Source organism: Phoenix dactylifera, unplaced genomic scaffold, assembly GCF_009389715.1.
Source record: "Phoenix dactylifera cultivar Barhee BC4 unplaced genomic scaffold, palm_55x_up_171113_PBpolish2nd_filt_p 000879F, whole genome shotgun sequence".
In the NCBI taxonomy this organism is placed as follows: domain Eukaryota; kingdom Viridiplantae; phylum Streptophyta; class Magnoliopsida; order Arecales; family Arecaceae; genus Phoenix; species Phoenix dactylifera.
This window is the reverse complement of record NW_024068242.1, coordinates 76,348-103,971: the sequence shown is the minus strand read 5'-3', so window position 1 is coordinate 103,971 and position 27,624 is coordinate 76,348. Positions and strand designations below refer to the sequence as shown.

The window sequence follows — 27,624 nt, the reverse complement described above, 5'->3', positions numbered from 1 at the left end:
TTCCCTCCCCCGCAACGCGGCAGTCTTTTTCTTGTCTCTCCTGAGCTCCATCGCGCCCGACTCTCTAACTCTCTGCCGGGATCTGCTCGTCCCCGCCGATCTCCGTCCCTCCCGCTGATCTTCGTATATCTCCTCAACCCCCTCCGCATATCTCCTCCCCTCTCCGCTGCTGTCCACCACTCTCCGCCGATCTCGACCCTTCTTCTCCGAGCCGGCCCTCTCCTCGTCCTCCGATCTCCGCCTTCAAAGGTCACTCCGCCGATTGGCCTACGATCTGCGCGATCAAAGGTCAAGCCGATCGGCCTCTGATCTTTGCCATCGCAGCCATAATCGACAGCCGGAGCTTCCTTTTTCCGTGATCCACGATCTGATCAGCCTCTCCCACTGTTCAATCGGCCATTGACCGGCCTTTACGGTGCTCCGATCAATCCATTTCATCTATCAGATCTCAGGTTTGGCTTTCTTGCAAATCCTAAATTGGATTTCCATGATGTTAGCCCTAACATAGGCCCCTTTCTTCTAGTTCAAGTTTTAAAGCGTACAAAAGTAGATATATGATGGGGATGTCCTATTATCCTAGTGTGGGTTTCCCATGCTAAGTTTTGATTATATCTTTACGTATCAGGCTTTTATGAGATAAAGGACGGTGATATCTAAAAAAAAAAGGACCGTAAAAACATATATTAAAAAGTGTTTTGCAGCAATACACACACACACACATATATATGTATATGTATATATATATATATATATGTATATGTATGCATATATATATATATATATATATATGCATATATATATATTCATAGCTATATAAAATTATTATTATTATTATTTTTTGATTGCATGATAGATAGGCTAGGGATCTTCAAATCATATAATTTTTGGTATGTAAATAGTTTAAAGGTAGTAGATCACATCCCATAGCTTGAATCATTGATTTGGAACCTCCATTGTCTAATGTAGATATGACTGGATTTAAGTGGAGATCCACTTGTGTAGCCAAATCTCTCTATTCTAACTAAATTTGGGTGCACTCGAGTGGATCTCCACTCAGATCTGGTCAGAGCTACATTGAATAATGAGAGTCTTACATCGATGATACGATTTATTGGATGTGATATACTATCTTCAAATTGCTTACACATAAAATATTATATGATTTGGAGCAAGGTACGCGGTACCGATTGTACCGACGTACCGGTGGACATCGGTACCGATACGGTACCGAACCAAACCGTGCCGAACCGGTACTGTACCGATGGGGCTAAAAGCCAAAAAAAATTTGGAGCCGGTACGGACTGGTCGGTTTGGGCTGGTACCGATTCGATACGGACCGGTACCGGTTCGGTACGGGCCGGTACGGTTCGGTACCGAAATATATAGTTGTACTATACCGGTAGGGTCCGGTACCGGTATGTACCGGTCGGTACCGATCCGTACCGACCGGTACGACAGACCATGATTTGGAGCCTCTAGTCTATGCATTAACTGATCAAAAAATATATATTATTTTAATTTTTCTTGACTGTCCAACTTTTTGATCATTTGATGCATAAGTAGATGTCTCCAAATCATATAACTTTTTGTAAGTAATTTAGAGGTAGTAGATCATATTTAATGGATCGGGTCATTGATGTGGGATCTACTCAAGTCTAGTTATATATAGGTGATATATATATGTGTATGTATATATAGATGTGTGTGTGTGTATATATAGAGAGAGAGATGCACAAGATCAAACATGGTATCAGTTCATTAAAAGTTTTGATGGTTTCTTACATATCCTTTGTTTTTTTTTCGTTCTATAGTGTTTTAAGTGCATGTTATATGCTGTGTAGTGCTACATTGTTTCACATGGACTACGTAGTACAAAGTGCCCTTAGATTTATATACTATCAATGGACAGGGCTCTTAGATTCCTATACTTTTGATACAGAGGTCTTGCATTCCTATACCTTTGGTAGGAGCATAACCTAAATTATATTACCAAGCTACAAGTTGGTCTCGGTGACACCATAATATGATTTACCTGAGTTTGGGTCTTTAGACTGTCTGGCAGCTCCAGAGCTAACAACATAATTATATGTCTAGCAAGAAATTCTTGGTTTGGGTCTAACTCAAGTCGGTTTCGTGTATGCCTAACCATAGTTATCTATCCAATGTTACTATTATTTACAAACTTGATCAGTTTTAATAGTAGTTTTACTCTAGGAATTCTTGGACATTCATTTCCATGAGTTGACACTTTTCTCGAGTCCTCTGGCTTCCTAATGTTTTTGTTGCAAATACTCATGCTATGTTATTGATGCTACATGCAGCATGGTTTCATAGATTTCACTAGGCATCATTAGTGCTAACCTTGCTAAGGTCAGCTTCACTATGTGCCTGGCATTTCCAGAGTTATGTGTATATCTGATACTGCATCATCCTTGAGTTTGAAGCTTCCCTTGATGCATCATCTCTAAGGCACCCAACACTTGTTTTTAAGTGACCAGAATCAGAAATATATATCTCTGATCTTTCATATTCTCTGTTGTTTATTAAGTTTGGCATCCAATAATTATCAGTGGGTCCATGGGTCCTTAATCCATCTTTGGTTCTTTCACATATCATAGATGAAACCGGGGAATCAACAATTGGAGTAGAGGAAGGGCATCAACAACATTTCAGTCTTTTTAAAGAGTAGTAGTTAGTTAGTCAAGTGCTATGGTAGGATACCGCTATTAATTTTTATGGAGAATCAAATTTTAAGTTGGACTGACATCAGGAAATTGTCCATAAGCACTATTTATTTTTTGTTTTGTTGCATCTCTTTATACTTTATTTTTACTTTAGGTTGTGGAAGCTGAAGATTGGATTCCTGGTGGCTTATTGTTGACCGAGTCTACCACAGAAAAATCTTCAATTCTGATGGTGAGACAATTTTTCCTCTAAAGTACACTATTGAACTTTGCTAGTTAATGCTTTCATGGAGCTTTGGAATCTGGATTGCTAATAGACTTTTGTTGCCAAATTTTGTCATACTTGCTGATGATTTTAAGTATGCCACTTATAGAAATTTTGGACAATTAATTGTCAGACATTACAGGTAAAATTGAGTGAATGATCATTCCAGGTGTTGGGTCACAGTGCTTGTCTTCTGAAGTGATATCAATGGCTTTCCATGCAGGCTTCCATAGGATGAATTTTATTTAAGAAAATTCTTAGTCAAGTTTTATTAGGAAAGTGGATTATTAAGGTCCATAAGTTGTTTTAGTCAAGTCTAATATGTAGGAGGAGCAAAGAAGGTTCTGAATTAGTCTAATGCAAATAATTTTCAAACCTCTCTTTTCTTATATCTCCCAATCTCTTTTCTTATATCTCCCAGTTTTTGCCTAATGATTGTTGAAGGTTTGCTTCTTTTGTGCACCTATGGATTTCTATCCTTTTGCCAATTAGCTTCCAGTATCTAGTTTCTTTCTCAATGCTGGAAAGTAAATCAGTTTATAACAATTCGTAGATTCAATTTTCAAGTAGAATTTACATCATTGTTACTAGAGCACAAAAATCCTGTCGTACAAGACTTAATTCTTGTCCTAATTCAATGCTCTTGGAATCAAAGGAGTCTCTTTTGTGACTCCAGGGGATCTTTAGTGAGTAATTTCTGTTTCAAAGGGCTTATCTTTAAATCTTAAAGGAGTTTTAGCAACAAGCCCAAACTGGATGCAGTAATGTGAAGTTTAGAGACTTTGATTGTTTGATGTATCATAAAGATACTATTTACAGATGCCATAGTAATTGTACATTGAAGTTTCAATTTTAGAACCATGGTGAAGATAAAGTTAGGTGTTGCACAAAAGCTACCACCTTGGTAAAATTATAGCATAAAATGATCTTATGCTTATCAAATTGCAAACTTTTTCTATTCAGATGTGAAAACTTTTAAAGCTCTTAGATAGCAAGAATTATATATTACAGGAAATAAGCAATTCAGTTGTACAACACCTTGGCTAAATTATGTCCAAGTATTTGAAAAACTGGATCTCAAAAATTTCTCCTACAATATATGCTTTGAATCCCAAGGAATGTTCTTTGTTTATTAGATATATGCTTGTGAATTGTTGTCTTGTGAATTATTGCAGCACAAGTAACTGAGCATCAATTGTTGTCTTGAGATGCCATATATGTGCTGATTTATGGACCAATAGGAAGCGGAGTAAATGTAGTTTCTCTCTCTCTGATCCTTTTTAACTCTAAGAATCATTTCAATTCATAATTGAGGTGCATCAAGGTCTAAATTACGCTATCCTCTCTTATGCTCATTAATAACGAGCTCCAAGTCTGGGGGAAGATTTGTGTGACATGGGGATACAGATAAGTAATTAACATCGCAATTTTCACTAGTAACCAGCACCCTTCCCCCCTCTCTTCAAGATGCACTTGTCCAATTCGAGATAATACTGTTTCAGCATCCGCTGAAGGTCCAGAACTCTCAGAATCATACATGTTTAAGTTTATAGTCCATAGTTGCCATTTGTTGTAGTATACTAGCTAATGCACCTCAGAACCCTATCAGATACATATGCTGTTCATGTCGCAAGGTTCAGGAAAGATATATAATGGAGATTGAATTTCTTGTTTAATGATTTCTGGAAAACCAGGAAAATTGGTAACTTCAGAACCTTCTATATTCCCGTAGATGTCAGCTTCTCCTAGTGGCAATTTTTTTTAGCTTTTTAATCAATAAAGGGCATCTTGAATATATCTACATTGGTACAAACAATTGATGTGTTTACATTGCCTTTTAGGCCCAAGTCCCTACTTTTTGCTGATTCCTTATATACATAAGCAGCCTAAAAACATCTGAAGAAGAGAAGCTCCTTCTCAACCTCCCTCTCATGCTACACAGAAGAATAAAATCAAACAGCAATCTCAGATCCTGTAATCATTGCCTTGTGTTGAGTCTTTCTAGAAGAGCTTTACAAGTACAATAGATTACCTTAGGAATTGCATCTGGCAATCAACGAACAGAAAACCATGCCACCACAAGTATCTTGATCTAATAAATCGTCAGGCTGGTGAATAGTGCTTGAACATCCAAATCTGATGGTCATGCTTATTGCCTCCAAAGTTTATCTCTCTCCCCCCCCCCCCCCCCCCCCCCCCCCCCAAAACTTGGAGGTAGAAATTATATTGAGGCAAAAGAGAATGTGCCGACAGCCCGACATTCTGCATTAAGCAAATAGAGGCATTGGACCTTATAGGATCAGTTTTTCTGTACATGATCTTAGGAATTTGATATAGTAGCATCTCAATGTTTTTAAAATTCTAGTAGTGCTTATTTTGACAAAACTTTAATCTTGTATAATTAATTTGACGTGCTGAAGATTTCTGCTGCCATGATGATGGGCGTCAAAAATATATTTATTTAATTTTCTTGTTTTATTTTAAATCATAGAGGGTCAGCCTTGGTGTAACATTAAGATTGCTTCATTTTGACCTGGAGGTCACACGCTTAAAACAAGGAAGCAATCTCTTTGCATGTGGGGTTAAGGCTACATACATTTGACCATCCTCAGGTCCTGCAATGGTGGGAGCCTCATGCATTGGGCCATACTTTTTTATTTTAAATCAAAGACTAATTTCTTAGGTTGCCATGTTACTTCTTATAAGAATAGTTCATTTCACTGTACGTCCTTGTAATTTTGCACACTTAGAGCTCCTTAGAGAATCTTGGAAGTACTAGAAATAATAGATATATATTTCTTAACGGGACAAAAAAAGGGGTTATTCTAGTCTGTTTTGTTTTGCAAGCCCTTTTTTATTTAAATCATAAATTAATTTCTTGCTCTTCCGTGTTGTTTCTTATGGAAACAGTTCATTTCATTTTACTCCTTGTAGTTCTGCACACTTAGAGCTGCTTAGAGAATCTTGTATGGACTAGAGATAATAGATATATAATTCTTAATAGGACAAAAGAGGGGTTATTTTTAGTCTGTTTTGGTTTGCAAGATGGAGTTCAGTTTAAGTTTAGTGGCACCTATCTTATTTGAACCAACTGCCACCATTGATCCTTGGCTTGTTTTAGTGTCATTATGGCAGAAAAGAGTAGAATAGTGTGCATTTGTTGATGTGACAATCTGGTGACAATGAGTGTTGTTTGGAGTGTAAATGATTAACTTAATAACAATGAAGATTTGATCAAGTAACTATGGACATAACACTAAGCTAGTGATTGACTATGTCAACCTTAATCCTGTATTCGGGTTATTATATACCGTGAAGTCTATGGATCCATGGTGGCTCTCAGAGATTATTATATAGTCATACCAGAGCAGGAAAGATTAATGGAGTATAGCATCATATGTAAACAAACTTAAGATAAGGTTATAGGATAAGTTTTCTGCATGCAAACACATGTATATTAAATATTGATCTAGAAATATTTAGTTTCCTTTTTGTGGATAATACACCACAGTTCTTAATAATAATCAACTATATGTGCATCTTTCTAAATTGATGTACAAAAGATCTCTGAAATCTTTCATGAACAATTTATTCTTGCTCATGGCAAATTCAGATGTGCTTTCCTATTGGTATTGATCTCTCTCTGGAAAAAAAATTGTAATTGTTCTTGTTTAAGATTATTCAAATTGATTCATCTAATTTTCCCTGCTGATGCCTTCATCTTTAGCTCATGGGAAGTCATAAGATCAGAATCTTGTGCAAAAGAGCCAACTTGGTGAGACAAAAAGTATACCTTGTAAGCATTTTTGGCTCTAATCGGGCACTTGTTTCCTCTGTCCTGATTCTCCTTTATCTTTTGTATCTCTTCTTCTTCCTATTTTTCTTACAGCTTCCCTTCTCCACTACTTTCTGCTGCCTACCCACAGCTTGACAAATACCACCATTTGTTGCCACAAGTTTGCCGTCACCACCACCACTGGATAATTTTATTTCATTTGCAATTAGTGATTATTTTCTTATATAAACGAAGATATATCTCAATTTAATGGCTATAATGCTTCCTTTTATGTAATTACTGTAGTTACGTTAATTAGTTATTAAAAACTAATAGATTAAATTAAGTGTATCACTAAAATGGTTGCTTTAATTTCTGTTATTGACATTGTGTCACAACCACTCTCCTTTGACCTAATCTCTCCTCTTTCCTCTCCATTTCCTTTTTGAAATGATGGGGCTGAACCCTAGTATCTAAGTTCCTTTGCATTGATCCCTAGAACCTTTGAAATAGGGTTGCTGATTTTCCCTCCTCTCCCTCATCTCCTTCTTCAGCAACCATGGTGATGTGATGAGGTCATATGGTTATCCTCGACATCTTTGATCGTGGGCTTCATCTTTGGGATAGGGCCAGCACTCTTCGAATTTGTGGTTGAGGGGTCGATTTGGACCATCAGAACATGACAACGATCCTCTCCGTAACCTCCTCTCTGCCCATTCCATGGTCATTGAAGACCATCTCCTCCAAGAAGCCTTATCAGTGTTTGATTAGGGATCAACAACTGGCAGCGTTCATGTCCTTGTGGTAGGATGTGAGTGCCCTGATTCAAAAGTATAGAAAGCCCACCTTTTCTCTTTGTTAAGCGTAATATACATTGTTGATCCTTTCCTTATCAACTTAGGCTTTTGGGGTCAATTGATTAGTTAACATGGTATGAGAGCTCAGGTTTGCTGTAGGTCATGAGTTTGAATCCATCTAGTTCAGTTATACCTTAATTATTCCAGTGTTGTTTATTTTGATTCTGATATTTCTTGATTAAGTTCTCTCTACATGCATGGTTCGCACCACATGTGACGTGGGGTGTAAGCTTGATATACAAAGCTGACCCCTTCCCTACTAGCTCAAGCTTCTAGTATCCATTGGTTAGTTAACACTCTTATTGATTTATCGTTTACAAGTGCACTTTTCCCCTCCCCTCGAGCCTAGCAAGATCCGTCGAGTTGAGCTTGAACTAACTTGAAAAGAATTGGTTGGGCTTAAGTGAAAGGTTTCCTACTCACTATTAGGAGCTGAGCTCAATCAAGTAATGTGGGATTTCAAGCCAAACTCGATCCAGCTCTAGCTAGCTCATGTTTGGCTTGTTCATTTTCCTACATGTATGTGATTGCTAGAGATGGAGTGGAGGGGGTTGATAATTGAAGGCACCGCTTTGATGAATGAGGCATTGTCTTCCATACATGGTGATTCTCATTAGGATCGACATTCTTCATTCAGAGAGATCTTTGTAGATTGGAGTTTTGGGGTGGGGTGGAGGAGTGGCTTATTAATCTTGTATTAGACCCGACAAATCATCTAGCCATATATAAGATTGGAGATGACCCAAAAGACACCTCATTTGTATCATTGTACTCATTTGACCAGTCATGTCAAATTCTTGACCATTCCAAAAGTCAAAGAAAAAGCCGCTTGGTGGAAAGATTGGTCAAAATATTATTTTTAAAATGATATTGTACAAGGTGATGGCTGAGTTGCAAAGTCCAACCTATAGCTAAGAAAAATAGATATATATGCATATATGTGTGACCCTTGAAAACGAGTCAGTCTAAGTGCTATTCAGCATCATTTTGCTTGACATTCCTGATGGCAACTAGGCGTGCGTGAGCCCAACCAGGGGTGTGCGTAAAACCATAGAGTCTAGAGTTTTTTCTGCCGTGTAGTGAGAGTCCTAGTTGATTTGCTTAGTTGTTTGTTTGACTCATTCAATGTCTGAATTGTTAGCGAGTCTCTTTTTTTAAAAAATCAGGTGTGCGTGAAACCCGTGCATGAAGCGCAACCATACTTAGTTTGTTTGCTGTTTCATTCAAAAAAAAAAAATTTGAGTTACCGAGTCCTTGTTTAAAGGAGTTTGATTTATTTCAAACTCCTTATCTCTAACGGATAAGAGCTGGTTTTAGTGTTTTTCTATATAAAGGAGGGATGATGAATAAAGAGTAGAAAAAGTTTTAGAGTTGAAAGTGATTTTTCCCTTGAAGTCCGGCGCTTTCTTTCCCTAGTGAGACGCCAAAGCTTTGGAAGAGTTTGATTGAAGTTAGACTCCTTCACCCATCCTCATGCCAAGTGATTTGAGCGTTTGAGTGGAAGTAGGACTCTTTTACCCATCCTCTTATTTATCTTAACCTTCCCACACCCTCATTCATATCTTAGAGTTTGAGTGCCATTAGGACTCTTCTTCCCTAGCCATGCCTTATCCAGTTTAATCATGCTACATCAAGTCTAATTGCACCTCTTTCAACCTAGCTACGCCACACTCAATCTAAACTCGCCCACACCCAATCTAGCCACATCCTCATCCAAATTAACAATGCTCTCTGCTCATCCCTACCCCAGCCGCATCCGCATCAAAGAGAAAAAATTTCCACGCCATTCACCATTCCATCCTTCTCCATCCTATCTCATGCTGCATCAATTTTGGTATCAGAGTTTTTGTTAGGATCAAGCACTGACCATTACACCAAAAGCAACCGCTGATAGTGAAGGCGCTACTTTATTTTCTTAAATCGTACCCAGCCAGCGCCTCGAGTCGGCTACTGGGTGACACCAAGCCATAGGTTCAGGGACCCCACCTAGGGTATAACCCACCTACTAACCGGCGCATCCACGTTGGCAGGCGGCAGGATTGACTCGGCCAACCCGGCCTCCGCCAATGTTGACTCGGCCCCTTAGGCCTCCGCCAACAATCCCCCCCCCCAGCGCGATGCCCGGGTTTCGAACTCGAAACCTCTGGCTCTGATACCAGTTGTTAGGATCAAGCGCTGACCATTACACCAAAAACGACCGCTGATAGTGAAGGCACTAGTTTATTTTCTTAAATCGCACCTAGCCAGTGCCTCGAGTCGGCTACTGGGCGACACCAAGCCATGGTTTCAGGGACCCACCTGGGGTATAACCCACCTACTAATCGGCACATCTACGTTGGCAGGCGGTAGGACTGACTCGGCCAACCTAGCCTCGGCCAACGTTGACTCGGCCCCTCAGGCCTCCGCCAATGTTGACTCGGCCCCTCAGGCCTCCGCCAACAAGAGTGGTATTCCGTGGGAGCTGCTATCATCATGAGTATGAGGAATGGCCGTGCTTACAACGCTGGTCGGCTACCACAAGGACAACGAGATGAGTTGCTGGTCGGTGTTGCCAACCAAGTTGCTGACTTGATTTAGAGGATGGATGCTATTTGGGAACATGTTTTTCCATCGCCAAGGCACATGGAAGATGAACCTGGTGGCCTTGACAATCCAGAAAATTTTGAAGCACCAGCAGGAGATGACCCTGAAGCCGAGTTTCGTCTTCCTAGGGGTCCTCCACCCTAGCCACCGCCAAGGGTCCTCAAGCGCCACCACCAATTAATCCTCGTATGGGGATTAGTTTTGGGAACCCTTATTGGCGGCAGCAACAACAGCAGGATCATGATGCTTTACACGAGTTCTTTTCTTGGATTTTATTATTTTTAATCAAGATGTTGAAGCGGATCCGGAGAATATTCGGGCCATACGAGATTGGCCAACTCCTAGCAACATACATGAAGCAAGGAGTTTTCATGGGTTGGCCACTTTTTATTGCAGATTCATCCGTAATTTTAGTTCAATCATAATGCCATTCACGAACTGTATGAAGACAAAATTGTTTCAGTGGACACCCGCGGCTACTGAGGCGTTTAAAGAGATCAAGGAGAGACTTACTCAATCCCCAATTCTTCGGCTCTCCAACTTTGAACAAGTCTTTAAAGTCTCTTGTGATGCTTCTCACGTTGGCATTGGAGGAGTTCTAAGTCAGGAAGGACACCCAATGGCTTTCTTCAGCGAGAAACTTAATGAGGCGAAGAGGAAATATTCAACCTATGATGTTGAGTTTTATGCTGTTGTTCAAACTCTTAAATATTGGAAGCATGGTCTGCCGTACCAGTCCGTACGGGCCGGTACAGGCCGGTACGGACCGATACGTACCGGTCCGGCCTGGGACCGGTACCGGATCAGTGTGGAATCCGGTACCGGTAGTTTATTGTTGAAGATCCGGTACGTGATCAGTACGGAACCGGTTCGGACCGGTTTGGGACCGGTACGCCACCGGTTCGGACCGGTTTCGTACCGGTCGGGCCGCCACCGGTACGTCGATCGGTACCGGTACGGCGGATCTTGATTGGAAGCATTATTTACTTCACCGAGAATTTGTGCTATATACAGATCATGACTCCTTGAAGTACAAAAATTTTCAAAAGAAGCTTAATGCACAGCATGCCAGATGGGTTGATGTATTGCAGCAATTCAGCTTTGTTCTAAAGCATCGATCTGGCGTGGAGAGCCAAGTAGTAGATGCACTGAGTCGAAAGTCTCATCTATTGACTATTCTGAATGCCGAGATCTTTATTACAAATCGATATATCTGGAATTATCTGCAGGAGATAGGCAGCAACACATGGAGTATTCATTGCATGATGGATTCTTATTTTGTGGCACAAGGCTGTGTACCCCGGAGACCTCTCTACGTGATCACATCATCAAGAAAATCCACGGTGGAGGTTTGGCTGGACATTTCGGTCGTGACAAAACTCTTGCTATGGTTGAAGACCGGTCCTTCTGACCCACGTTGCAGAAGGATGTGACCCGAATCATCAAGCTATGCCGCACATGTCAGTTAGCCAAGGGTCTACACACTCTTGCCACTTCCGAACTCTCCTTGGGAAGATCTTAGTATTGACTTCATACTAGGGCTACCGAAGACGGTACGTGGTCATGATTCAATCTTTGTTATTATAGATCGGTTCTCAAAGATGGCACACTTTGTGCCTTGCTCTAAAACTTTTGATGCTTCCTAGGTGGCCTCCTTATTTTTGAAAGAAGTGGTTCGTTTACATGGACTACCAAAGACAATAGTTTTAGATCGAGGTGTCAAGTTTGTTAGTTATTTTTGGAAGACATTATGGGCGAAACTTGGTGCTTAGTTATCTTATTCAAGTGCCTATCATCGCAAAACTGATGGGCAAAAAGAGGTCGTGAATCGAAGTCTAGGCAACTTATTTCACTGTTTGGTTCGTGATCACATTAATTCATGGGATATTATTCTGCCTAATACTGAATTTGCATATAACAGTTCCATTAACCGCATGATTGGGCTACACCCTTTGAAGTGGTGTTGGGAATGAAGCCACGACATCCGATTGGCTTGGTTCCTTCACCCATCAATTCGCGAGTTAGTGAGAGCGGGGAAGACTTCTCGAAGCATATTCAGGAATTATATGCTGAAGTTAGGCGTAGATTAGCTAGAAGTACTGATTATAGAAGCAGCAGGCTGATGAAAGGAGGCGTTTGATTAAATTCAAGGAAGGTGATCTTGTTCTAATGCAGCTAAGGGCTGAACGGTTTCCTCGCAAATGCTATCAGAAGCTTCATCCGCGAAGGGCAGTACCATTTAAAATTTTGAAGCATTTGGGATCAAATGCATATGTGCTGGAATTACCCCATTGTTAGCATAGAAGATTTGCAGCTGTATGCAGGGCATCATTCAGAAAATGAAGACACGCCGCCAGTGCTTGCACTCTCTCGACGATCTGCCCCCAAAGACGAGATTGAAGATATTTTGGATGATCGGTTAGTTTCAACACGTCGTGGAGGATACCAGAAATTTCTGGTAAAATGGAAATTAGGCAGCGTTTGAACCCTGGTTTGTACGAGCTCTACCAATCATGCAACTCGATGGAGTCAAGTTCTTTCTCAGCTGGGGAGAATTGATGGCAATTAGGCATGCATGAGCCCAAACAGGGGTGTGCGTGAAGCCACATAGAGTCTAGAGTTTTTTCTGCTGTGTAGTTAGAGCCGTGTAGTTAGAGAGTCCTAGTTAATTTGCTTAGTTGTTTGTTTGACTCATTCAAAGTCTGAAATGTTAGCGAGTCTCTTTGTTTAAGAAATCAGGTGTGCGTGAAACTCGTGCATGAACCGCAACCATACTTAGTTTGTTTGCTGTTTCATTCAAAAAAAAATTGAGTTAATGAGTCTTTGTTTAAAGGAGTTTGATTTATTTCAAACTCCTTATCTCCAGCGGATAAGAGCTGGTTTTAGTGTTTTGTTTACTTCCAACCTCCTACGCTATATAAAGGAGGGATGATGAATAAAGAGTAGAAAAAGTTTGAGTTGAAAGTGATTTTCCCCTTGAAGTGCGATGCTTCCTTTTCCTGGTGAGACACCAAAGCTTTGGAAGAGTTTTGAGTGAAGTGGGACTCCTTCACCCATCCTCATGCCAAGTGATTTGAGAGTTTGAGTGGAAGTGAGACTCTTTCACCCATCCTCTTATTTATCTTAACCTTCCCACGCCATCATTTCTTAGAGTTTGAGTGCCATTAGGACTCTTCTTCCCTAGCCACGCCTCATCCAGTTTAATCATGCCACATCAAGTCTAATCGCATCTCATTCAACCTAGCTACGTGACACCCAATCTAAACTCGCCCACACCCAATCTAGCCACATCCTCGCCCAAATTAACAACGCTCTCCACTCATCCCTACCCCAGCCACATCCGCATCAAAGAGAACAAAAATTGTCACACCATTCACCATTCCATCCTTCTCCATCCCTTCCCCTGCGGCATCACATCCTTTGGAGACTTGCCCCCTAGTCTTTTAGGCATCCATAATGTATTTTGATGCATCAATATTTAGAAAATTGTACTCGATCAATATCATATTGCAAATTAATTGCAAATTATGAATTGATTCAGATTAAGAATGGCTTGGCGTATGTTAAGCCTCAATTCATACTATAGACTGAAAAGAACGTATGTGGTAAACACTGTTTCCTTTTGTCAAGATCTTATTACATCATGATTTCTCAGAAGAAGCTAGTTGGGACCATTTAGCATCTTTGTTTGGAACTTTTGATGGTGGAATCAGATAAGTGGTATGTATAGGAGCCTTGCCTCCTTTCATGCATCCACAATGCATTCCATGGATATAATTTCTTATGTTGGAGAATATACCACTTGACCCAATTCTTTCCAACAAAAAAAAATCTTCTAATCTAATTTCATGGTCAAGTAAAATATAATAGTTCCTCTATATTGTACAATAGTTGATCAACCTCTTTTGTATTGCTTCCATTAAACAAGAAGGGACAAGTTCCATAATCTCTCGAGGAGGCAACCTTGTGGCAAGTTTTAGCAAGCGTTGATCATCACAAAGACATTTTAGTTGATTAGGGTGCGAGGATTATGTGCTGTTGATTAACTGGCAAGTTTGACAAGGGAAATTACTTTCTCTCAATTTGTGAAGTTATAGTTATTATAATTATTGATAGATATGGAGTATGTGTCAAGCATCAAGTGATGCAGCCCTTCAGTGAGTTGTAGGAATTTATGTTAGAATACATTATTTGAAAGATCAGATGGAATTTAATTGGAGAATGTTCTAGTTCTGCAATACTAGACATTTAGAGCCATAGGATTAGGTAGTCGATTGTGGGAGTTAGGGAGCAGATTTTTTTTTGTTTGTTATGTTTTGCGACTTACAACTCTCTTATTTCAAGACCTGCTTATGTTTCATCACAGGCAGGTCTCTTTTGAGAGTTATTGGCCTTAAAAAAAATGTTTTAAAGTAAGGTTTGCCAAATTGGTATCGGAGGAGGGTACCAACCAGGACCGGTTCAGCAAAGTAGGGGTCCGTACCATATCATTCTGGGGCATACCGACATAGGGAGGGCCGGAAATGGAGGGGAAGAGGAAGGAGAGGAAAAGAGAGAGGGAGAGGGAAAGGGAGGGGAAGAGGAGGGGGGAGAGAGATTGTGAGATTAGAGTAACTAGGGTTATCCGATTCCGTGGTCCCCAACAAGGGAGAATGGGTGCCATCAACGAGGACACGGAACCCTAAGTGAGTGAATCTAGGGTTTTCTTCACTCTCCATTGAGAGAGAGAGGGACGTGGAGGGAAGGTGGGGAGATGAAGGGGGAGTTACTAGTGAGCAAGAGGGAGTGGGCAAGCAGCGTCAACGCCATCGCCACCCTTGGATGGCTGGGGAGGGGGGGAGGAGCTCTCACTCTCTTGAACTCGTGAGGTGCCGCATGGTGGTTGGGGGAGAGTGGGCACTCTGGCGAACCATTGCAAGACCTTGCAAACCATTGCAAGACCGAGAGCCCTTCTGTACCAAAGGAAAGAAGACCATGAAGTAATCGACCGACCGACTCAAAATTATAAAGGGGTTGAACCATCTTGAATGTATTAGTTGAACCGTGCCGATAATCGACTCGTCTAGTTTGGTATGCACTGAACCAGCTGGTTTGGTACGATTCAACAATCTTTGTTAAAGAGTACATAAGATTATCCTTTTGCATAGTTGATATGCATCATCTGGTCGTATTATTGCCTGAATTGACGTGCCTGGTTGTATGAATTCTCTTATTTGAGCTTTCTTTAATAAGATTGCTTGGTAGAATAAGATACAAATTGAAATTATGAAACTTTGGTTTTTTGGACATCTATGTTTAGTATAATACACTATCTGGTAAGTGTTTTTCAATGATTGCCTATCCATAATTTCCCTGCACTTCATATTTTAAGTTTCTTTTAGAATTTCCATTTATTCATTTGCAATTGTGTATTCTCACATTTTGAATACCATCTATTCATCTTGTGCGGTGCCATGGGTTTTGATATAGAGGCATTGGTGTTGATATGGAAGCTGCACTTTGGAGATTTATAGGATAAGCAGAAAGGAAGCAAAGAAAAATAACAAATATGGCACATTCCAGCAAGGCAGATAAGAAGGCAGGATTAGATGCTGGTGCATGGTTGTTCAATGTTGTGACTTCTGTCGGAATCATAATGGTGAACAAGGCCCTAATGGTTACATATGGCTTCAGTTTTGGTAAACAATAAGAGTTTCTAAGCAATTACTAATATCTTTTGCATTGTATCCGATCCATCATTTGAGGTAGTTAAATTACTTTACAATAAATAGTTATGTAGCATGCAAATGGGCAAGCAGATAAGCTCAGAACTAGCATGGTTCTTGTCAGTTTTCAAGGTGCAATTCATGTTGAGTAGTGTTTTTTTTGGCAAAACGTGTCTTTTAATTAGTAGTATTTGAGATTTATGTGTTGATCATATTTTTTTTAATTTTGAAAATGAAACTTTTTCAGTATGAATGTTGATTTTTGAAATGAATAGTTGACATGATGTAATTCCTGGAATTGTCAAATATTTTGATCGACATGCCTGTTTTTATATGAATAGTTGACATGATGTAATTCCTGGAATTGTCAAATCTTTTGATTAACATTCCATTTTTGACAAAAGCATTCTTATTTAGAAGCTGGGACTAGTAATTATCTGTATATTCTTTTTTTTTTCTTTTTGATTGGATATTTGTATATTTTTGATGATGTGGCAGTCCGCAGAGCAGTTTTCCATTAGTCAGTTTTTCTTTTGGTTAAGAATTAAATCTTTATTGATAATATGGAACATTATGGAATTAGTGGTAGGAAATGTCCATATGAACTATTGGGCTGTGTTTGGGAAGATGCTGTTGCATTTATTCATCAACTTGTGAATTATCCATCAACAACATTAGACGGACCCGAATCAACCTGAACCTTTGGACATGTGGATCAGGTCTACTACGCTCGATATTCTTTTAGGCAGTGGGTTTCCCTTGTCCCTGAGGTTGTATGATTTCCTACTTGGATTAACCCAACCTAGATGGGATTATCAATAGGTTTAGAGTGGTTTAGTTTGTCAGCAGTCAAGCTTGGCCTAATTCAATGCTTTATGCCTACCTTTTTCAAACCTATGTGATCCATTCCTTTCATCTGTCCTCCACCCCCCATCTCTCATAACTTGACAGTGCCACCCTGCCTCCTCTCACCTCCCATAACTCTCCTCTTTCTCATGATCCTTCTCTTCCATGCTTATCTTCCTCCTCTCTTCTCTGAACTCCACCTTTCTGTTTTCTCTTCCCATGTTTTCCCTCTTCCGCTCCTTGCCTCTCCTTGTTAGTGCAATGTCTTCTTTCCTCTAGGGTTCTTACCCCCCTCCAAATGCTTGTGGGGTGAACATCCTCTGTGGCTTTGCTCCCCCTCCTCTCCTTCCCGCCTACCCTCCTCCTTCCTTTGGGCTGCAAGCAGGTCAGGTTGAATTTGGGGTGTTGGCACAATCCAAATCCAATCCATATATGAACTTGATAAAAAAATTGAGTCCAAGCCTAATTCTTTTTAACTTGAGCTGTGTTGGATCTGGTTTTAAGATTTATGTTAGTGATTCATTTATTTTTTGGATTGAATCGTGCCAAGGATAAATAAAAATGTCGGTAAATTGGTTAATTATATGCTAAATAAATTATACATGGAAACAACAATTCAACATGCGACATCATCAACATATTCTGCATAAGATTGATTAGCAACCAGATATAAATTATAATCAACAAGACAAATTGATGATTAACTTAATGGAAATTATTACTAAAATCAGATTAGTCTTTAATTTGAGAAGGCTTTGCAAAATTTAGTGTACCAGTTTTTGGTTGATTTGGTCATATATATCTGATCCATATTTGAAATGGTTCAATTTTTTCTGATCCCAGCTGAATCAAAATGTCTTTGTTTTTGATTGGATTGGACCATTTTGGGTCAGTTTCCAATTAGAAGTGCCCACCTGTTTTGCAGTGCTACCCTCCGCTTTGACCTTCACCGTCCTCTTCTTTAAATGCCATTCATAGTTTTTTTCCCTGTTGCCTTTACCTTCACCTTGTTCTCCAACTTCCCATCTCTACAGTCCATTCTGACATTCTTTCTCCTCTTTTACCCTCTTCAGAACCTGCATCGCTGTATTTGACTCATATTGAGATATTTAGGTTATGTTGGAGCTGCCAGATTGGACCAGATCAAGCACCATACAAAATTTTACATAGGCCTGGCACGTCTTGATTAGTAAATGGGTGAGATCTAGCCCCAAAGTCAAGAATTGAAACTAAAATTGCCAGAATGTTGATGGTGTGCGTGCAGAGGGCTAAGCATGAATTTCAGAAAATTTTATGCGGAAAGAACGGGCTAAACATTTTAACCCAAAATATGCTTGATATTTTAGATATTTTGACTCTGGTACCAGTCGAAGACAGTCTTCAACTGCACATCACATGTGGCGCGGGTTCAGTCCTAATACATAGGGTGACACCCGCGCGTGCCTATCAAAGCACTCATCATATGAGCCCCCGGATGGAGAGCCATGCTTCGTCACACGATCACGCGTGAGAGTTCTCGGGAATCGGATAGTCTCCACTAATCCTTTGCTTTGACACCAAATATCACAAAGCCCTCAGATCCCGAGGATTGTGTGATTTAAATAAATATGCATAAATCACAACTTCTTGTGATTTGAAGATTGAGATCATATCTCAACCGTAAAAGAGATCAGATCTCTTACCTTTAGAAGGAGGTTCCTTCAAGGATGCTTCGCAGCCGCACAAGCGTCCGGTCTCGATGACTCGTCCACGCGAAGTTCCGGAATGATCAGCTTTCCGGGGAGTGCTAGCTCGCAGGGAAGCAGAAGGTTGGCTGAAAGGGAGAAGAAGGAAGATGGACCTTCATAGCTCAAGAACTCCTTGGGCTTTCACCTTCAAAGCTTCACTCTCTTCTCACTCTCTTTCTCTGGTGCTCTTGATGTCGAGAAGAAGGAAGAGGGGTGGCCTATTTATAGGCCAAGAAGAAGGTGAGGTGTCCCTATGAGGTATCCGATGAGGTGTCCTGCCAGGACACGTCACACATGCAAGGAAAAGTGGTGTCCTGCTCCGCCACGTGTCACGTATGCAAAGGGGTGAGGTGGCCTGGAGGGCGATGTCATGGATGACCTCATGAGGCAGATGAGGTCATGGATGACATCAGGAGTGTGAGGCGTCCAGGCCTGCCACATGTCACACATGCAAGCAAAAGAGGTGTCCTGCTCCGCCACGTGTCACGCATGCAAAAGGGTGAGGTGGCCGGTATGTGGGTCCCATAAATGCAGAACGTGGGTCCCACATACAGGATGTGGGTCCCACCTAGGCAGGATGTGGGTCCCACATACAGTATGTGGGTCCCACAAAGGGAAGGGAGTCCTAGTCAGATTAGGATCATAATTGATTTCAATCCAATTTGACTCAAGCCAAATTTGATTTGGTTGGGGTAAATTAGACATTTTCACCAAACCAATTTTGGTGTCAATTACAGTTTTACCAATTTTGAATCATATTTGAATTTGGTCAAGCCCAATCTCTATTACTCAATCAAATTGAGTCTAATCAGTGATCCAATCACCAATTAACTTCTCCAAGCAACAATTGCTTAGGGCAATCAGTCAATCACATTGACTATTTTACCTCTAGACGATTCTCAATCGTCAATCAGCCATTTGATCAATCCAGAAACTTCTAAGCGTGTGACCTCACAGGTTCGAACCTAAGCCGGTAGTACAAAAACACTTCCTGCACTAATCGAAGTAACCATCTAGCAATGGGACCCGACGATCGGATAGGCCGAATAGATGCAAAGCAACATTCCAGAACCTATGGACTATGATTACCGCATAATTCATCCTCTTGACCAGAAAATGCCTAGGGTGGGTTCAGAGTCTGTCTACCTTGAAACGATCCATCCGGAAATATGTTTCAATTCAATAAGTCAAGTGATAGTGATTTGACTTTTCCTGGCCAGGGTACTACTTAATTGAAAACACAAGGCATTCACCCTTATTTCTAAGGGAGGTCAATCCCATCTTGATCTGCAACTGACTACCACAAGTACTTGACTGGACCCAGAAACCTTCCGTCGCTGGATTAGAAATCTAGGTAGTCCGGCACCAAAGTACAGTGAGTTGCTTGCAAGCCACCATTTGCAATCTCAGGTCTAAAGGATACCCATATCCACTCGGAACAACTCTTGACAAGAGAGAGTCCGTCAATTGGTCACGTTTAATGAACGTACACTAGCATTCACCTATATACCATACTAGTATCTCTATACTCTTTGGTTTAGAAGACAACCAACAAATATGATACACAATGACCTACGCCCGATAATACTATCGTCCTATTAATAGTATATCATACGGTCATGAACATTTAAGGACCTGTGTGACAAAATCATATTTCATTACACAAAGCAGTCCTAAGGACTTCATCACATCGGAGTTTGTGAAGATGTTCTGGTGATGAATAAATACCATGTTATTTATAATTGATTCAAATACATTTACAATCAACAATTGATTGGATTTAGGACACAATTCCCAACAAATATGTCATGCTCGACCGAGTCCGAACGCAGGTCTCTTTGTAGGTCATTTCTTTCTCGTAATTTAAGTGCTACGCGTACAGGTTGTTTCCTTCTAACTTGTAAGATATATCTGCTTTATGATGCATGGAATATAGGGTCAAGGTTTAAAACTTTTATAGGGTTTGTGGTATGTTAACAAAAATTGCTCCTTAATTAATATTTGAAAAAAATAATTTTCTTTACGGTCATCTACCATAATACATTTGCTAGATGATAGCAGTCAATTGTCTACTAGTTATTCCTCATGGTTCCTCTCAGGCTTATTAGTTGTAAGTGATATCATTTTCTAGAATCATAAAGCAGCCTTAGTGTTCATCGTACATAATAACTCAAGTGCCCTTTTTTATTTCTTTTCAGGAAGTAACCTAAGTACCGTACTAAACACATGTATTTACAACCCTACGGACATGCTTGCTTTGGTTGAACTGTAATTAGACCTTGTCCATATGAGTACTTGGATTGACTTAGTCTTACGCCATTACATGTGTTTTGAACTATGTGTGGGCACCCGAACGATCAATCACCCACGTGACTTAGTACCAATTTATATTTTCAGGTTACTTATGTTTTAAAGATCCCCATGGCATACATGTGAAAAATATTGTATAAGAACTAATTAACATTTAATACTATCTTTCTAGATATATTGTAATTTCTAAGTAGTATTATATATGATAACTACCAAAAAAGAAACATAATAGAATCAATAATGTATAACTATTGTCTTAGTTCAGATGGTTGAGATTTTTGACCTTCCTTCTTATCCAACCTGTTGAAGTGTGGAACATTGGTCTAAAGTTTTGAATGAAAATATCTTTTTGCACCACTTATTTAACACTTCAATTTAAGTTATTTTTTAATACAATTTGATTTTTCTATTGTGATCCAATTTGATGTACCTAGCTCCATGAGAATCCATGCGTTATATAAATAGGAACTAAAGAAAATACTATATTATATGTTATTCACATGATACGCACATATATACATATGATCTTACATGTATATGTGCATGTATATGGATAGGATGTAAACAAACCGGACGAGCAAGTTGGGCATTGCTCAAGCTTGGCTCAAAATAAGAGAGTATCAGCTGAGCTTGGCTCGAGCTGAGAAAGCATAGCTCAAGCTAGGCTTGCCTATTATCAGGGTAGCTCAAGCTTAGCTCACTCAAGCTCACAAAGTAAGTCGAGCCAAGCTTGAGCTTGCTTAGCTTGTTGAAAATTGATAATGGCTATGAGTCATCTTGCTTAGCTCATTGAAAATTGATAATGGTTTGTTGCTTATTTCCTTTTTTTTGGGGAGTGGGTGGGTGGAGAGCTACAGGAATGAGGAGATGGGTGTTAGAAAGTGAGATGCTGGTGAGTAGGGATAGTGTTGACATCATCCTTATTCTCCATGGTGTCTGAGTTAATGGAGATAGAAATCCATGGTTGGCAAGGGGTAGAGGAGGATGAAAAGGGAAAGGAGTATAGGGTGGTGGGGTTTAATGGAGGAGAAGGGTAGGGAGATTCAAGTGAGGGAGAAAAAAGGAAGAGAAGGGGAGGGTGCAATGGTGGAGAAACAGATGGAATATTTGGAGATGGTGCTTGGAGAAAGGAGGGGGCTTTGCTAGTGGATCTTGAAAGCCTTAGCGCTTCTCAAGTTGGAATAACAAAATATTGATAGTTGGATCTTAATCAAATGGTTGAATTATAATGAAGTGATTCAACATTTGGATCAAGATCTAATGGCTAATATCTGAAAAATATCATAGCTTGGATTTGTTTTTCTATATATAAACAAATTTCAAGCTATACTGAGCTAAATTCAATCAAGCTGGACCAAGCTTGACCTAGCTTGAGTTAGGTTAAATTTATTTTGAGCTCAAAAGTCCAGTTTGAGCTTGGCTTGTTTATTGATTGATCTAACTGATTTCATGCAGAAAATGACCTAGCTTCCGAACAGCTTGTTCATTTGACAACCCTGTGTGCATATGCCTGTATCATGTTTGTGTTGACATCACAACTTTATGTATGTATGTGTGGATTCATATATGCACAGCTAATATCTCATACATGCTATGCACATGCTTTTCAAGAAAAGGGGGAGAGACAAGGGAATAAATGGGATGTTTCTCTGAGCCTTTGGTTTTTAGGCTATGAGTCCAAAGTCATGCAAGTCCCAAAGGTGTGGAGGCTTCATTGCTATGGAGTCTAGGTTTGTTATTGTTGCAGAAGACAAATCTTCGCCGATAAACAAAAATTTTTGGGACTTCAACTTGCCATCCATTGTCAGACAAACAAGGAACTTGAACAGCTTCTAGTAAACCAGGTTTTAAAAACAGAAACTTACTCCTAGTTTCAGGTTTCAGACTATTTCGGTAGTTTTAGCTAGTTTTAGCTGAAACTGATTGTTTTTGGTCGAAGTTTAGTCGTTTTGGCTAGTTTCATCTTCAATTGAGGGGAACTAGAGGCAGATGATAAGTTTTATATGGTATTTATCATGATATCAGGATCATTTTTATTTATTAAAGTGCACAGGTCACGTATTCTCAATTTTAAATGATTTTCTTTCTTTTCTTAAGTTGGAGGATAGATAATAAGCATAACTATTGATGGGCCAAGGCCTTTGAAAAGCCCTTGTTATAGTACTTTTGGGTCATGTGAACAGCTAAATGCAAGATATTGAAAAGGAATAACACCTTTTCAATTATATAAAATAAATATAACAGTCTGTAGCTACGCATATTTTATTGGTTAACCTTTTAACCTCAAAATATGAGAAAAAAGTCCAAATTCAATGTAATTGTGGTTTCTAAAAGAAATGATGAGAAGAGTTGGATGCTTTAGGCAGTGAAACGCTCCATAATTGCTAAATATAATTAATTTTGAATAATTGAAGTGTAGAAGTAAAAAATGAGTTTACAGTACAAAATGTTAGTATACTTGTTAAATAATATGCAACATTATTTTCATCCTAAACTAATTAAAATACAAAAACAAAGAACCTATATAACACGGAATTGTCTAAAATATTGGATAGTAACTCTTTTGGCTTATTATATTTTTTTTCAAAATTTATTTTTTTTATTTTTTTCTTGAATTTTTTTTATTGAATTTGAAACTTGGAGTGAAACTTTGGAAACCACCAAAATTGCCGAAAGCCAAAACTCCGTAAAGCGGGCCATAGCAAAACCAGGTCCATATTTTGAAATCTTGTTTTAGACCATATTATAGAAACAACCAATAGGTTCATTCCTGAAAATGCATTTGCCTGCAGGCACCATAGACCTTAGTAGCTACAATCTTCTATCTATGATAATGGACCTGCTTCGGAATCTTTCTAGAATCTCGAACTTTCACCTGCTTCCTTTCTAAAAGTGTATCTGCTTCCTTGCACTTGCTCCCTCACCCACTTGTGATTCTGGCAACCAAGCCATAGAAAATTGCCTTAGGCATTGTAGATCTCCCGCAATTCATCATTATTGAAAGATGGAAGCAACATAAGTGATTTTACTCTTACTGCTTGGTTTCCATGAAAGGGGAGTAATTAGGCCCTTTCAGAAGGAATTACTAGGTGTAAGGAGATCTTTAGAAGAGTTTTGGGTGCTTTTTCTGTACAAGAAACTGCCAATCAAGTTATCTTATCTGGGTCCTTGGATCCTGATACCATTGGCAGTATCTTTCTTGAAAAAAAAGAAAGTTTTCTTCCATTGTTCGCCTCCATCATCATCCCTGGAAACTATGACAGTGATCGCTTGTATGAGAGAAGGAAATGGACTAAGCCATTCTCGTGGCTTCAATGTTAGGCTAATGCTTCCAAGTCTTTTGAGATATAATGGCCTCGTTCACTAGTTGGTGGTCATAGCTGTTTGAATGGCAAAATCTCATTTTTTGGGACCTGTAATGAACTAGCAAGACAAATGTAGAATGGCTACTGGAGGCTGTGTTTTTGCTAGATTAGTGTAATGGTGGCTTTGCCTTTTTGTAGTGTGAAAAAATAAAAAAAAATGAATAGGATGCCTTCCATTATAACTAAGTTACATGTTTGCATGCGGGACAGTTTTGTTTAGAGACTTTCTAGTGTCAGTAGTCTTTATCTCGTGCTTATTGGAATAAATGTTCTCAAAATATGTCATCTTCATTAACTGCCACTGGCCAAAATTTCTATGATTATTATGTCTATCAGTCAATGTTGCTTTTCAATGGACACGTGCGCTATGCTGTGAGTCCCTCCGTACCTGAAAGATTTTGGTATTCATTTCTTTTCCTTGAACAGTGATAAAACAATCATGTGAGGATTTGCAGAAGATTTATTAATGTTTAATACATAACTACATTTCTCCCATGGCAAACAGTAGGTTGGGGATATTATTTTGCATGATTTGCTAACAGGCCATCTGGGCATTCTCCGCCTTATATGCACCAGACCATGTAGCAGGACTAATAACTTGTTTAGTGCATTCAATGGCTGATATTATTTGCTGCTGCAAGTTATTAAAAATGGAATGGGAAATTGCGGAAATTACATTAGGAGGGGTAAAGCTAACATAACTTTCCGAAAGGGAAGCTAAGCAAGCCTGGTTCTCTAGGCACCATGGTAGGGTATGGATTGATCATATCGAGAATGGACTATCAAAGATTCAAAAAAAAATGTTATGCTACTCTATATCCTTAGTTTTTAAGAGATACTATGCATATATTTGTTGTTAATTTAACACAAGTGACAGATTGGGCATGTAACCTCATTATTTTTGTTATGCTCTGGTGAAATGGTAACATGATCATTTATGCTCCTGCAATAATTTTTCCTGTTTAATCCTTGATTGGTAGTTTATGGGTCTGACATCCTGTACCAGTTGGGAATATGTGCTTCCTTTACATTGATGTTATTGTTATGTTTTCACCTATTGGTCATCTCTTCCATTTTGTCTCTTGGATTTGTTCAATAATTACCTATCTTGCTGATTAGAATTGATTTCCTAGCAGACTACAAAACTTGAAAATTTTCAGATAAGTTGCACGTTCGTTTGTATTTAACTAAATAATTCAATTTGGATTTCCACTTATCAGAAAAAGGGATTTTATTGTCCTGACTTCTGGACGATGTTTGTCTTTATCGCTAGCTCTGATGTCATATACTATTATTATGTTCTGCAGCTACAACATTAACTGGACTGCATTTTGCCACCACGACTGTCATGACCGTTGTACTTAGGTGGCTAGGATATATTCAGGCCTCCCATTTACCATTACCTGAACTTATAAAGTTTGTTCTCTTTGCAAACTTATCAATCGTAGGGATGAATGTGAGCTTGATGTGGAATTCTGTGGGGTTTTATCAGGTAAGTTACTTTCCACATTAAGGTTCACTGATTTGGAAATTACAAAATTATGAATTGACATAATTGTTGTATGATTTCAGATTGCAAAGCTGTGTATGATCCCTGTATCATGTCTTTTAGAAGTTCTATTGGATAAGATCCGTTACTCCAGAGACACAAAGCTCAGCATAGTAGTGGTTCTCATAGGTGTTGCAGTCTGTACTGTTACTGATGTGAGTGTAAATACTAGAGGTCTGATAGCTGCCATGATAGCAGTCTGGAGCACTTCTTTGCAGCAATATGTAAGTGATTATGCATATCAAATGATGCATTCATATTTTTGTTAATATCTGTGGAGCTATGCGACCTTTTGAATGGATTGTTCTTTTTTCAGTCGTCTTATCTTTCAGTTGTATTTGATATTAGAAATTGGCAAACTCAAGAATTAGAATTCAGCATAGATGTTGCCTACGTATGCTGTGCCCACAAGTCTGTCTGTATGTGTGCAGCCTCTGTACATGCTTGATTTGGAGGACTAGGATGCTTTTCATTGAAGTTGACATATTTAGTTTTCTTGCATTGCCATGCTTTAATCTTGAATTATTTGTCTGCAACTATGTGTATCTTTTAATGGATACGAATGTCTGACAGTTCTGCTATGTTTAAAATTTTAATTTTATTTGGACTGTGCAAGAATTTAAGTTTGATTAACAGATCCTCTAAAGTTCTCCATCCTGTTTTATGCATAGCCACCTATGACAATTATAACTGCATGTTTGTGCTTGCCATTGTTGAGAATAGCTAGTTTCCTTTTATTCTCACAAGCTCAAAATCTAAGAATAAAAATAAGCACTATGCCAGGTCTTAGAAGTTATACCCTTATTGTTCTGTTGATTTTATTTCTGTAGTATGTTCATTTTCTTCAACGGAACTACTCACTTGGATCATTCAACCTCTTGGGCCATACTGCTCCAGCCCAGGCAGCAGCACTGCTGATACTAGGGCCTTTCCTGGATTATTGGTTGACAAACAAAAGAGTGGATGCATTTGACTATAATGTTTCTGCAGTGGTAAGTACTATATGAATTTTTTTTCAAACTCTGATTGCGATTGCAGGTTCTCCTGGTATTCATTGTTCTCTAATCTGCATATGCTTTCCTGCTAATTTGTATACGTGTCACTGACATTGCTGCATCCCCTTGTACACCTATTCTGATATTATGCTGAAGTCATTCACTATTTGCTATTTGTCTGTAGTTTTTCATCATTTTGTCATGCACCATTGCGGTAGGAACCAACCTTAGCCAATTCATCTGCATCGGAAGATTCACAGCAGTGTCCTTCCAAGTACTTGGTCACATGAAGACCATCCTTGTCTTAGTTCTGGGTTTCATCTTCTTCGGAAAAGAGGGCCTTAATCTTCATGTAGTTCTTGGTATGATCCTAGCGGTGGTAGGTATGATCTGGTATGGAAGTGCATCATCAAAGCCAGGGGGAAAGGAGCGCAGGAGTTATTCCATGCCAACTGACAAATCCCAGAAGCATGGGGTGGTGTTGTCAGATTCAGGAGAGCTTGATGACAAGGTGTGAAGTGGAGATATTTTCAGTTCTCTTTCTCATTTGCCCACATATTGAGCATTGAACTGACAAAGCATTGATAGGGCACAGACTGCCCGGTAATCTTTAAAAAGGTCAGAAACATTTTTCTTTTATTTTTATTATAATTTTTTTTTGAGATTTCTTCAGGAAATGCCAACAGTGGCAGTTTAGATTTTCCTATATAGGTTCTCTTTGCTGACGTCTATAGTAATTTATTTACTTCAACATCATCCCATTTTACAAACAAAATTGAAGTATGTAATTCTCGTTTGGTAAAGGCTTCTTGTGCTTGTCATATTTATTGTGACTGGATGGGCTCAATAAATTTGACAGCATACAGAATTGTTTGATTATGATCATTGTAACCTTCCAGTCATCATTGTTGTCAACTAGTGCAAAATAATCGTGATAATGTATTGATTATTCTGTTGATCTAA

General features: G+C 39.3%; 1 protein-coding gene across 3 annotated transcripts; it reads left to right on the top strand.

Moving 5' to 3' along the window:
• Positions 1-27,624, top strand: LOC103697070 (UDP-rhamnose/UDP-galactose transporter 6-like). Of its 3 annotated transcripts, none has more exons than XM_008778842.3 (7): positions 1-452; positions 2,839-2,916; positions 15,634-15,842; positions 25,425-25,609; positions 25,690-25,890; positions 26,497-26,658; positions 26,846-27,546. In XM_008778842.3, exons 3-7 carry the CDS (start codon positions 15,713-15,715, stop codon positions 27,176-27,178), a joined length of 1,011 nt encoding a protein of 336 aa, XP_008777064.1. In that variant the 5' UTR covers positions 1-452; positions 2,839-2,916; positions 15,634-15,712; the 3' UTR covers positions 27,179-27,546. The 3 variants fall into 3 exon arrangements, with proteins under 3 accessions (XP_008777064.1, XP_038976689.1, XP_008777067.1); XM_039120761.1 differs by having other exon boundaries at positions 2,619-2,916; XM_008778845.3 differs by lacking the exon at positions 15,634-15,842 and having other exon boundaries at positions 2-452; positions 26,846-27,624.

What these genes read in the sequence shown, in the direction of transcription:
- LOC103697070 (XM_008778842.3), top strand. Translation starts at nt 15,713, where the DNA reads ATGGCACATTCCAGCAAGGCAGATAAGAAGGCAGGATTAGATGCTGGT. An exon ending in ATTCTGTGGGGTTTTATCAG is followed by an intron (nt 25,610 to 25,689) that starts GTAAGTTACTTT and finishes GTATGATTTCAG; the next exon opens with ATTGCAAAGCTGTGTATGAT. An exon ending in GCACTTCTTTGCAGCAATAT is followed by an intron (nt 25,891 to 26,496) that starts GTAAGTGATTAT and finishes TTATTTCTGTAG; the next exon opens with TATGTTCATTTTCTTCAACG.